This window comes from Ammospiza caudacuta, chromosome 1, assembly GCF_027887145.1.
Source record: "Ammospiza caudacuta isolate bAmmCau1 chromosome 1, bAmmCau1.pri, whole genome shotgun sequence".
Lineage (NCBI taxonomy): Eukaryota > Metazoa > Chordata > Aves > Passeriformes > Passerellidae > Ammospiza > Ammospiza caudacuta.
In genome coordinates this window covers 127774048-127787445 of record NC_080593.1, presented here as the reverse complement: position 1 = coordinate 127787445, position 13398 = coordinate 127774048, and the positions used below count along the sequence as shown (strand labels likewise).

The 13398-nt window shown below is 40.9% G+C and overlaps 1 protein-coding gene across 1 annotated transcript; it reads left to right on the top strand.

Moving 5' to 3' along the window:
- Positions 1 to 5049: 5049 nt before the first annotated feature.
- On the top strand, positions 5050 to 12447 carry TRHR (thyrotropin releasing hormone receptor). Its single transcript, XM_058806811.1, has 2 exons — positions 5050 to 5844; positions 12058 to 12447. The coding sequence occupies exons 1-2, from the start codon at positions 5050 to 5052 to the stop codon at positions 12445 to 12447; spliced, it is 1185 nt and encodes a 394-aa protein (XP_058662794.1).
- Positions 12448 to 13398: the final 951 nt, after the last annotated feature.

Sequence of the window (13398 nt, the reverse complement as noted above, 5' to 3'; positions counted from 1 at the left end):
GAAATATATGCACAAAGCAGACTTTGACCACATACGTTTTCTTCTCTGAAATTATGCATTATCAAATAGCATTATAGTTGTGTTTAAAGGATGGAAAGACATCATGTAAGATAGGAGAATGCCCAGCTTCTGCTGATACACTTTGGATGAAAGTTGGATTTCACATCAGCTTCTCATCAACCTTTGTACTGATGGTTGCATGGCTTGGGGTCAGATGAGCAGTTTCCACAGAGCTGGGTACTTGCTTGCTCCTGCCAAAGTGTACCACTTTGTGTTCTTCCCTACTGAACTGCACCTCCTCTTTCTTCAGACCACCTTTCAGTGGTAATTATGGCTTAGCTGATAGTCCCTTAAGAGGAGAAGTTAAAGGGAATGCAAATAATTAAGGGATAAAAAAATCCATAAAAGCAGTCTTCCTCATGCATTTTTAATTTTTGTTTTGGGTGATTTTTCTATATTTATCCTGGCAAATTTCCTGCTCCTTCATAAGGATCTTCTACACTTTCTCTCCACCCCAGCTGATAGAAATTAGGAGCAGCCCTCTTAAAGTTCTTCCAGCCTTCTTTGCCACGTGATCCCAGATCTGTCTCAACAAACCACAATATCCAGTGACCTTGTTGACAGGCAAGAGATAAACAAAATTTCCCATGTGAGCCAGCTTATTGCTTAAATCCATTTTCATACTTTTTGTGGCAGCTGTTTTTTCAGAAAAAGTAAATTAGGATTCCTTATCACTTGCCTTCAGCCCACACCAGTCCAAGATGTAGACCAAAAGAAAAGAAATATGCAAAACCCCTCACATTTGATACACGATTTAGACTCTCATGAAGATTAAAAGCCCTTAAATCAAACAGCATTTTTCAGACACAGTTATGATCTCCACCTCGTCATAAGTCCTAAACCACTTAGGCATGTCTGGAAAACCCACCCAGGCTTTCAGCAGTAGTTCAGCATTCTCCATTGGCAGGCAACAAAAGATAAGTTAGAAAGAAGGATCCCTGCCTTGGGTAATGAGATTTATCTCTCAGAAGGTATGTTTGGTTCCCTCACAATCTTCAGTTACAAAAGGCTTTTCCAGGTGCAGGTTTCTCCCACAAACCAAACACTTATCCACGGGTTCTCTACATCAGCACAAAACACAGCTATGTGGCACAGCAGGTGTAGGACAATAAATTCTAGCTGACCACAGTTCGTAGAGTATTCAGCCATGTCAAGTGTAAATCTCCCAAACACATTTGGAGCTGATCATGCCAGTAGCTAGTTACAAACTTTAAAAGCCAGCCTCTGGATGGTATTAAAGCAATTACCAATGATGGCTTCTGTTCTCAAAAAATGCAGCCTTGGAAAGACTTGTACAGCAGTAAGTGCTCTGTGCTCCATCAGAGGTGGACACAGAGTAAAGAATCCAACTTAGCTGTGATTTTTTATGAATCCTGAATACAAGAGGTAATAGACTATGAAATTGCCTTTTTATTTTTTGGAGTTGTTTATCAAAACAGAAAAGGCCCACTGGGGAAGTGATCTGAGTTAGAGAAACAAAATTAAGAATAATTTATAGGGAGTGGAGTAAATTGTTTGTAATAATTCACTGTTCCACCTCAGTGTGCACTTAATGTTATCAGACAATTTATTATGGGTTAGCTGTGATTCAAGTGAGCAGAGACACATTTTAATTGAGACAAATGGGAAAACAATTTGGACAAGGATACTGTTGGCTAAGTGTTCATAGACCAGGTGGTGTCAGCATGCCTTCCCCTCTCCCTCCTGCCCCAACAGTTGCACTAAAAAACATGCATGGGCAAAAGTGAGCACATTTCCAGGGCTTGTTTTTCTGCTTGTTGTTGTCGACTTGCAAACTGTGTCTGTCCTCATTTCTACATGCAATGTCAGCTGATGCTGCACCAACAGGTACAGGCATAAAATGAAGTAACAAGTATGCAGTAAAAGTTTCACAGCAGTCTCTGGGCCACCTTCTGTCAAAATTTCCCTGACACAGCTGCTGGGCCTGCATGTATTCATGCTGAGCTGCGTGTGAAACTAGCCACCTCATTTTGAGAATTGCGTTAACACAGCATCAGCTGGGAGAAAAGATTGGTCTTGTACTGATTCCCAGATTCAGTATCTGATCTCTGACTGATAATCATGTTGAAAGGATAATTTGAATGTATCAGGCAAAGTGAATCAAATGTTTCGGTGAAATCCACAGCACCAGATGCTCTAATTACATGGAATATATATTTCCGGTCTTTAAATTCCTTCTGCAATTACTGCAGGTTTTATATAAACATTGTAGGTTGTGGAAGTATTTTATGAAAAGGGAAATTTTTTCTTATGTTAATACTGGTAATATGTTAATGTTTTAGTATGTTAACACTGACAGTATTTTCATAAAATACTTACTTTTTGAAAAAATACTTAAAATTTTGCTTTTGATAAAATCCTCTGAATGCCTACTGTAGATTTATTTCCTTATAGCCATATGGTGACAACTCTTTACCTTTTTCACTACCAGAATGCAGCACTTGATAAAAACTCATAAAAAGTGAGACAAGACCGTCCATCCTCTCTCTGACACGGACCACAAGCAGATGCAGAAGAATGAGTCAAGCATCAGATAATACATGTCTTGTACATCTTCCAGATCTCCAATATTTATGTCAAAATCCTGGCCTTTTAAATCCTTTTAAATATTCCACAGCTTCTCTGCATGCCATGTCCTCAGCCATTAGTTTCTGCGCTGCAAACACTTCCATGCTCTCAGATGTGCTGAGTCTCAGGCCAAATCAGAACCTACAGGTTGCCTCCATAAGCCAGCAGGATACACAGAAACAGGAGCAGTGATAATTCACTGTGTGACGGTGTGGCAGAAAGGCGTCAGTAACCCCTTGAAGAGAAATCAGTCTATGGAGGTGCCAAAAACTTTTAATTCACCTGAGGTCCCTGAGGACTGAGGAGTTTATCCGCAGAGCCATCTCACTCAGTTTCCTGGTTTGAATCTTTGATTCAGTGCCCTGCTGGGTCCCTGAGTGCTGACACTGACACTGTGATCTCTCAGTCCTGGGCTCCCTCATGGTGCATTTTATACTGCAGGCTTGAGCGTCAGGGGCTGCCCCCACTATGGTCACACAGCTTTAAAAGCATGGAAGGGGAAATCTGTCCATTTTCAAGGACAAAATGTTATGGAGTGTAGAGGGGCTGGAAGGAATATTTTTTAATGACACCCAGGCATTACAGCAGTCATGACCTTCCTCTTTCAGCTGTGTCCAAAATAACAGGATCTGCAGATGGTATGAAGTGCAATCAAGATTATATGTTTCTGCTGATATACTGTTGGTCAAGTAATCAGCAACCTGCATTTTCCCACAGGCCACTGCAAGACCATTGGCAAAACAATCTGATTCTTTTCATCTCTGTTTCTTAATCTATTAAAAAGGAAAAATTGTATTTGCTTTATTTCATTAAGTATTCTTGGATCTACAGATAAAAAGTATGTGATCACAACATAGGCAAATGGAAAAAAATGACTGGAGAACTTTAACTGAGTGGCTTCAAACCTCTGGTATTTTTTGAGTCTGATTTTCAGCTCTCATTCAGGTGATACTCTCTTTTTGTCACCACCTGTTGTTTAAGTCTACTTAAAATCCTAGTTTTGCAAACATGTGCCAGTGCTAAACACTACAGTCTGTTTTGAAATCTAAGATGCCTTTCCTCAGTTGTGCAACATTTTATTTTGTTGAACCTTTTGTTTCCTGAGCAAAGAGCAAAACCAATTGCCCTAAATGCAGAAAAATAAGGGATTTTAAGACAAGTTTGCTCTTCAAACTTTTAACACAGTAGCATAAGGAGAAATGGTGGGCTGAGAGACTGTGTTTGGGAGCTGACAAGGGGACTTTCACAGAGCCTTACAGAAGGGTTTGCTATTGTTTTTCCCACTAAGGCATTTAGATAGCAAGTGAGACAGGAAAGTGCAGTCTCCAGGTGCAGCTGGGCTACTGAATTGATAGAGTTTCATCTGCACTGCTCAAAACAGTTATTTACACCAGTCTTTGATTTGTCTGTGGTTTTACACAACCTGACTGACTGTGGAGGAGTTTTTTTCAATCAGAGGAGAATGTACATTGAGAAAAGAGTGGTAGATTAGTGACGCTGTGTTGTGTGCATGCACACGTGTGCCTGTGTGACTGATCTCGTTAAGAAGCAATTTGTGTTGTGATCATTTTATTGTTGCTCTGCTGCAATTCAAAAGAGTTGAAAGGATTCAGGAGTGATGACAGCTGTAGCAATAGAGGTTTTGAACAGAATTTTCTACTAAGTAATAAAGACCCCTACATTTTTTCCTGCTGTTTTCAAGAGCTGGGATGCATTTGTTTCCGTAAAGCCCTGAAGGGACTCCTTGCAAAGCAGGAGGCAAATGTAAATAGCATTACTTTTCACAAGGGCATCGCGGCAGTCAGAATTTTAAAAATCGGTGCAATTTTGTTGCCAGTCAGCTCTCCTTTGTTTGCCAGCGTGGATCAATGCGATCGATGCTGTCATGACAGCTGTCTGAGAGCGGAAAGGGAGAGCGGCGTGAGGCAGAAACCCTCACGCATCGCTCTGGTTTCCCGTCCCGCTGCTGTGCCCACCCCCGGGGCGCGGTGGCTCCTCCCGGCCAGCGGCGCTGCCGGAGCGCGGGACGGCTCAGCCGCAGCAGCTGCCGGAGCAGGGGCTGCGCTTCCCTGGCGCTGCAGGCAGGACACCCCCACCTCCACGGGCTGGCTTTCGTGAATGCTTCAAAGCAGCTGTGGGGAAACAGCCTTCTAGCCTGTGCAAGTGAGCTGGGGCCTTAGAGGGATTAACCCATCTCATAGCTGACTTTACAAAGACTGAAAGTTCAGGTGCTGTAGGGGGAGTGGAGGAGGGTACAGGAATGGGACTGTGACTACATGGAGAACGCGTTCTGGGGCTGCAGCTCACCCACACTCTGCTCCAGTGACCCTTTTGCAGGGGACCATGGAGAGCAGGTGCTGAGAGCGAGGGCTTGGCAGAAGCAGCAGCAGGCTGGTGAAGATGGAGAATGGCACAGGAGACGAGCAGAACCAGACTGGGCTGCCACTATCAAGCCAGGAGATCATTACAGCCGAATACCAAGTGGTTACCATCCTCTTGGTGCTCCTCATCTGCGGGCTGGGCATCGTGGGCAATGTCATGGTGGTTTTGGTGGTCCTGAGAACGAAGCACATGAGAACTCCCACTAACTGCTATCTGGTGAGTCTGGCCGTGGCAGATCTCATGGTGCTTGTGGCTGCAGGGCTGCCCAATATCACAGAGAGCCTGTACAGATCCTGGGTGTACGGCTATGCCGGGTGCCTCTGCATCACTTACCTCCAGTACCTGGGAATCAACGCTTCTTCTTTTTCCATCGCTGCCTTCACCATTGAGAGGTACATAGCCATCTGCCACCCAATCAAAGCTCAATTCCTGTGCACTTTTTCAAGAGCCAAAAAGATAATTCTTTTTGTTTGGGCTTTCACCTCCATATACTGTATGCTCTGGTTTTTCTTGCTAGACCTTAACACAGTAGCCTACAAAGAGACTACTGTTGTGTCCTGTGGCTACAAGGTCTCCAGGAGCTATTACTCTCCTATCTACATGATGGACTTTGGTATATTTTATGTTGTGCCAATGGTATTGGCAACTGTGCTCTATGGCCTGATTGCTAGGATACTGTTCCTGAACCCCATCCCTTCAGACCCAAAAGAAAACTCTAAGACCTGGAGGAATGATGTGGCTCACCAAAGCAAGCCTGTGAATACCAAGATGACTAACAGGACTTTCAATAGCACTATTGCTTCTCGAAGGCAGGTAGGAAAAACTATTTGAAATGGCTTTCTGAAACCTAAACAACTTGTTTTAAAGTTCACTTGTCTGAAGTTGTGGAAAGAGGTATAATATGTCTTTTTATTAAGTAGTCAAGATTCCTTTTTTTTAAGTAGTCAAGTTTAAAACAAGTGATATACATATACATAAAAATACATTTTTTTTCTTGCCTGTACATTATTACCTACTGCAAGGACCAACAAAAACAAAGAAAAAACCAAACCAAAAAAACCCCAGTACTTTATTTTCTATATCAGAAAGCAATTAGGAAGTGTCAAATATGATGGAAATGTTTTTAACAATAATTTCTTTACATTACAGATTGTTAGTAATCTTGCCAAATATACAAAGTGACTCTTGACTTATTTTTGAAATTTGAAGGGAAGGAGCTATCCTGGAAATTTGGGACACTTGAGGCTGAGTCCAAGCTAAGGCACTATGTCACTCAGCAAATGCAGTCAAGATGTAAATTTTCCTGTCTCTAACTCTCCTGTGAAAAGTCTGTATAAGGAAGTCTGTATATAAATTGCTTTGTAAATGCTAAATATCTTTGTTTCTCTCTCTCTCAGAAAATATTTTTTGTACTGATGGCTCAAAACTGAGGCATAGGTTTGACTAGCTTCTTATATTATTGAATATGTATGCTGCTGTGTGTAATAATACCAGTGGAATATAGCGAGCAGATTAATTGCTGGCTGTTTGCAGTAAACCACATGGTGTGCAGCAGGCAGCACAGCTGGTGCAGGGATGGGAAACACAGGGTGCATCTTTTGCAGATGGCTCTGGGGATATTCTTCTTATTCTTTGTATTCTTCTTATTCTTTGTATTCTTCTTATTTTGCTTCAATTGCTACTGTTTATGAGAGGGACCGTGTTCTCCTATCACAGAGATGGAAAAAATACCAAAAGTTAACTGAGCTGCCTTCTAGAGCACTGAGCCCTCAGAGAGCACTAGAGCTATGCTTGGAAACACACAACACAAATACATGGGCTAGGTTAAATTTAATTATGTTGCCAATTACAGTTAATAGTCAGGAAGTGTTTAATGTTGTTTTTCTTTGTCCATTAATTAGTAGAAAAAGATAACCTGCTTTTCAAGTCAATATCACTTTCTACTTGATTACATATGCTTAGTATCACTTGAAAAACAGACAAATCTTTTAGATTGAACACTGATGAATATGGACACTGTTATGAAACCAAAAAGTGAAGATTATAATGTGATATCATTTATGTCTTGTAAAGACAGCAAGACTTTCTCTAAAAGCCTAAGAAATCTGATTGCTTAAAGCAGCTTCATTATAAGTAAAGCTAGAATTTACAAATAGTACAACACAGGAAGCAAAGCAAGGATAATGTGGCATAATTAGTAATATTTTTTGTAAAATAGCAACATGCAAAAGATAGGCAGTGGTGTAAAAACAAGAAAAACAAGAGAAAAGATGAAAAAACAAGTACATATTAAAAAATCTAGAATCTCAACAGTTATTAAGACACAAAAAGGAAAATTTCCTGCCACGCTGACAAGGACATATATAGCTGACAACACAGTCTGGCCTGACAGTGAGTCCTGCTGAAATGTGAAACTCTGTGTCTTCATGGACCTGTGCTGCACTACAGGGATTGAGGAGTGTACAATATCCAGCATGTGATCTGTAGAAAAGGTGTCTGAAAATGTGGTGTGAACTTCCTACTTCTGTAGCAGTTCTCATATTTATCCAAGAACATGTCTATGAAAATAAATATATGCATGTTTCTATAGGGGGATCAGCTCCAGCTGGGAATGGGAGAAAAAATGGGAAGTGCTCCTATTCTTCATGATCCGAGACAAGGACAGGCAAGGAAACTATCAGTTATTGGGCAGTGCAGACTCAACTTGGGGAATAGTGCTAATTCATTGCCTGTTGTTATAGCCACAAGTTACACTCAGTCCCTTCCCTGCAGCCACCAGCAGTGTGGGGCCAGAGAGTGCTGCAGTCAGGTTGCAGAGGTTGGTCCTGTGTCACTCCTTCCTTCTCACCATTTTCCTCTGTTTCAGTGTGGGTCCTGCAGCCCACAGATCACAGATTTTTTTCCTTTCCCATTTATAGCATGTATACTGAATTGCATGTTTGCATGAAGGTTTCCCCAAAGGAATTCCTACTTTCCTCAGATATCAAGGTGGCTGAGAAAAATAAATGCAGCCTTACATAGCAAACATGTTGGTTTAAACTTGAGATGGAATCCAGCTCACTTAACAGTATGTGTATCTCACAAAGTTAGTTGATTAGTCCAATCAAATCTAAGGTCATCATGGCTATCATGGTCAGTTATAGCAGGTAGATTGCCCTCTAGAGAAAGTCCTCTCTTGGACAGTGTTGCAGTCATGACCTGCTCACCAGAGAGATCCCTCTGCACAGATTCCAGCTTGCAGTGCAAGATAAGTTTTACATGGCTTACATGAAATCCTCAATCTTATCACTTGGTTTCACTTGTGGTGTTAGTGTGTCAAGACCTTAATCCTTCTATTTATTTAATTCTCCTCCTCATTGCACAACTACTTTTTGATTAGGAAATCATGGACTGGGATATGCAATCTCTGTGTGTTGCAATGAACACAACCAGGCACAAGAAGAAAGATGTTACTACATGCTTTAAAACACCAGAGTGACTATTGCTTTTACTATCAGTGTAAGAAAGATTAGTACTCAAAGGAGAAGGAGGCAATACTAAACTATTTGTACCAGGATAGTGAAAATGTTTAATAAAAACCCTTTCTTAGAATAAGAAACTTTTGGACCAGGAAGGAAAAGGAGGATCCTAGTTCAGAATTAAAATACTGGGACTCTGCTTAGTAAAATATGTTTTAAATATTCTTTAGAACATCCTCAGAAATAAAAAGATAGGGTTTGAATGTTTATATGCAGGCAGGGCAATATTCAATCTCAAGCTCTTTTGTTACCATTCAAACTACACTTGAAATTTGGACTAAGCTGAAATTGCTCAAATCTTTTTACCATGTTTTCAATCTCTCTAACTAAGATAATTTGTACCCTGAGCATAGAACATAGAGTGCACATCCACAAGAAAAGAGCAATCAGTGTGTTTGCCTTCACCTGAGCAATGAATTGAGATGTAGTGCTGCTGCTTTCAGGGAGCTTTGGTGTATGCTTACAGGTAATAAAAACATGTTCTTTTAAAATTTATCCTCTTAGCCCTCCACTGATGTCAAATAGTTAGCCTCTTCCCAATATGATTAGTACTGTTTCATATAAAGTGATTTGAGAAAGAACATGGCATTTTGCTTAAACAAAGAGGACCAAACTTTCCTCTAAACTATTTATGTTCAGCAATAAAGACTTTTGGTGTGGATAAGAATGAACCTTTGGCCTCAGTCAGGTATTTAGATGACAGGTTCACCTATAACACAAATTGAGGTGAATTTGTGTCAGCAGCCCTGAGTGGTGCCTCACCCTGCAGTGGGGTGAGAACTCCCGTGCTGGTACTAAGTAAGCCTTGCCAGAGCTCCTCCTCAGAACTGCTGCCTTTTGCACATTGCTCATGGTCTGAGGTAGCTGAGCACGAAGAACCACTCCAGAGCCAGACTAAGGAGGATTTACCAATGGGCAAATAACTACCTGAACTCAGGGCCTCATCATGTGTCTCAGAGACAACCACAGCTGGTTAGATGGATCAGGAAACTGAATTTCTGACAGGCAGTAGAGATCTTGTGACAGGTTTATTATTTTTGGCACCTTTGGAAAGATATGTATTGCACACAGTTTAAAATTATAGTGAATTCTCCTCATTGTCCTGCATGGGCTGAACTACCAAGAGATGCCACCAAAGAGATGCCACCCATGGGTTCTGTCTCTTCTCTTGCACTGCATGTAGACTCTGTGAAGGCATATGAGTACATGAGTTGGTTCATTGACCTGAGCAGAATGAAAACCAGCTCTACAGAGTGCTTCATTTCCAGCAGTAGAAGCTTATGGTGTTGAAAAGAAAATGTGCATCCAAATGCCAATATATACAAATTCAGCTCATAATTTGCACACTACATACATACATACATGCATACAAACATACATATATTATACATATATATATTTAGAGAGAGAGAGAGAGAGAGATAGATAGATAGATAGATAGATAGATACATACATACATACATATGTATTTGCAGTGTATGGGATACAGTCACTTGAGCAGTAACAGTCTTTGTTCACTGCTGTAGAGTGTTAATTGTGTGACTCTGAATTACCCCCTCCTTGACAGTAAGAATAATTTACTTCTAGTCCAGACTCAAGCTGATAGCTGAAACACTGCAAATGATCCTCTGAGCAATTTTTCCTGAAAGAAATGTAAATTGCCAATGACTGGCAGGTACCATAATGGAGTGCCCTGCTGAGCTTCTGGTAGCAAAGTATTCTGATTCCTGTGTAGGCTGTCATGCCCTGAATGCCTGAGCTGATGGAATACATCTGTTGGTTTGGCTCTGTCCCATTGTTCACCCAGGCCCCACAAATGGTGTCTTTCTTCCTTTAAATGTGGATTATTCTCTACAGTGAATTATTGCTCTCCACTGAATGGATTTGCTCAGTTTGGAGGCACAGGCTGGAGCTGAACTGGAGGTATGAGAGCCAGAATGGGTCAGTACGGGGTCAACTCTCTCCTTGCTACCATGTTCACAGGAATGGTCCTTTCAGAAGTGGACATAAGGAGAGATCATCCTTTGAGTTACCTGGAACATTCACATTTGTATTTTGCTCTATTACAATGACTGTAAACAGAAAATTAGAAAAAACAAACAGTGTAGAAGTCATAATGAAATGTATCAGTCAAGTGACAAAAAAGGAGATAGATAGCATTTCTCAGTCTCATTTCTCAGTAGCACTTCTCATTATTTTTTACTCCCACTGAACACAGCTTTAGAGAAAACAAAAATAAGGGTAAGGGATGAACTAAGATAAAATTGCAGCCTTTGAATATGCACATTCAAAGACCAATAAATAGATAAAGATTCATCAATTTGTAGAGTATCTTTGATTTTCATCATCATTCTTTATTAGAATATCTATAACAAACCAAACAAATTGGCTTAAAAGTGTGTCTTTCTAGAAAGATAGGAGAAAATACATTAATTAGGCAATGTGATAGCAGGTTTCTATATACTGAACTTATCTGGTCAGAAGACAATCGAATTATATACTCATAACTTCAAAATAAAGCCTACTTCTAAAACTAGCATGTGTGAGTGATCTTAGTGGAGTTATCTCCTATTGAAACTCTTATAAATGTACAAGCAGAAGAAACAGTTGTAGCTCACCAAAATGTGTGCCGATACTTTCTATTTCACACAGTTAACCAAGCCATCTCCTGACTTCCATGAAGGTGTGCTAATGTATCCTCCCATATCACATTTCTGTGTGCTTTCTACTTTCTTTATGAATACCTTTCAAGCTTTCTTAAATGTAGAGACTGTTGAATACTGTCCACATCAGAATTAAATTATTTACAAAAGAAAGACTCATTTTAAAGTGGATTTTTAAAAATTATTTCTCATTAACTTCGTTTCAGCTATCCTGGGTATTCCCAAAGGTTGTTATTTTCTTTTTTCTAAAGAAAATTACATAAGAGAATAAAGTTCTTATAACAATCAAGTTTGATTGATAATCCTTTTTTCCCAGGCTCTGTAAACTTTATTTGGCTTTTCAGAGTAAACATCAAATAATGAAGATCTAATTAAATACTGAGGATTTGAGGAAAATAAATTAATCTAATTGGTTTCTTTATCTCCTTATATTTGGCTTTGGGAAATTGTTTTAGGCGGACTGTTAAACCAGATAACCTAAAAGGCTTTATATTTAATTACTCTACAGGCTATACTAGTTTGGGAAAAAAATACTCTTTGTCCTTTTTTTCCCATTTGAATCAACACCCTCTTCCAGAATAAGAAGTGGAAATGTCTGAGGTCTACAACAGTTAGCTTACTGGGATATCATCTGGAAAGAGTAATTTAACAAAAACTCGGAAAAATTTGAAGCCAAGATTTTTGTGCTTCCTACTCCTTTCTGAATCAAATATTCATCAGAAATTCCCACTGAAGGATCTGTCCAGAGGTTTGGTTTGGCCCTAGAGGTGTAAGAACGCACGTGTTCATGCCAGGGGGAGTACTGACCTTCTGCCCCTCCTTTGTCTCTCTCTGTGCTCCCTCAGGTCACCAAGATGCTGGCCGTGGTTGTGATCCTGTTTGCATTCCTGTGGATGCCCTACCGCACCCTGGTTGTCGTCAATTCCTTTCTTTCCAGACCCTTCCAAGAAAACTGGTTCCTGCTATTTTGCAGAATCTGCATTTATTTGAATAGTGCTATCAATCCTGTCATTTACAATCTCATGTCCCAGAAATTCAGAGCAGCCTTCAGGAAACTGTGCAACTACCAGCAGAAGCAGGAGAAGAAACCTGCCAGTTACAGCATGGCCCTAAATTATAATGTCATCAAGGATTCTGATCATTTTAGCACTGAGCTAGAAGATATTACCAATACCTACCTGTCCTCTGCAAAACTGTCCATTGGTGATACGTGTTTGTCATCCGAGGTTAGTTAATAGTTAATACATTTCAGTGTGGGTCCTCCAGAACCAGGGCACATTGCTGGGCATGGGACTGTGCTGGGGTGGCTTTCAGCCAGGGCAGCACTGGGAGAGGCTGGCAGTGACAGGCCTTGCACCAGACAGGGCATGGCAGGGAGGGACACTGCCCAGATCTGGAAAGCTGTGTTTTCAAAGTGCCTTGTGCCAAGCATGGGGGGACTTGGAGGATCTGAGGCATGCAGAAGGATGGGGAGAAGCAATCAGGTCAAGCCTTCTTTCTGAGGAACGGTGGGCTCTAGTGGAGCATCAGAAGGTGGTTCTCAGGCGTGGTGCCTCAGGTGCACCTCTGGCAGGGGGTGATGTTGGTGTCTGAGCTCAGTGATTCCTCTGGACATGCTCTGGCTGGCTACAGGAAGGGCCATGGGGCATTTTCTTGTGCCTTCCCCCTTGATTCCATCTGGGGGTTACCCACACAGCTGGTGCTAAGGAGAGGCTCTCCCACACACCAGAACTTTCATTCTGTAGTAAGTAGCACATCTCCTTAACCCACTTCTCTTGATGATGCACATTACTGTTTTCATGATGCTTTTTTTACACAATACTCCTTAAATTCTGTTTGTGAACCCATGCATTTATATCTTAAAAACATAGAGGATCTACAAAAATATAGAGGATCTACAAAGAGGCTTAGTTTTCACTTGTTTATGCAGATTATATGAGAGTGTAAAATATTCTTTCTCAGTTTGCTTCTCTCCTCTCTTTCAGGCCTGAAGCCCACCTTGTTGTGAGTGTGCAGCCATGTAAGAGGTTTGGATGCTCTGTTCCCACCCACTGTATGAATTGTAAGGACATTTCTACTCACAGAATTGCAGAAGCTTCCATAAATCTTTTCATACCTGTGGGTGCCCTACAGGAAAATGCAGCATCTTGGGCAGTGAAAAGAGTGTATTATTGAGGCTAACTGGA

What these genes read in the sequence shown, in the direction of transcription:
- TRHR (XM_058806811.1), top strand. Translation starts at nt 5,050, where the DNA reads ATGGAGAATGGCACAGGAGACGAGCAGAACCAGACTGGGCTGCCACTA. An exon ending in CTATTGCTTCTCGAAGGCAG is followed by an intron (nt 5,845 to 12,057) that starts GTAGGAAAAACT and finishes GTGCTCCCTCAG; the next exon opens with GTCACCAAGATGCTGGCCGT.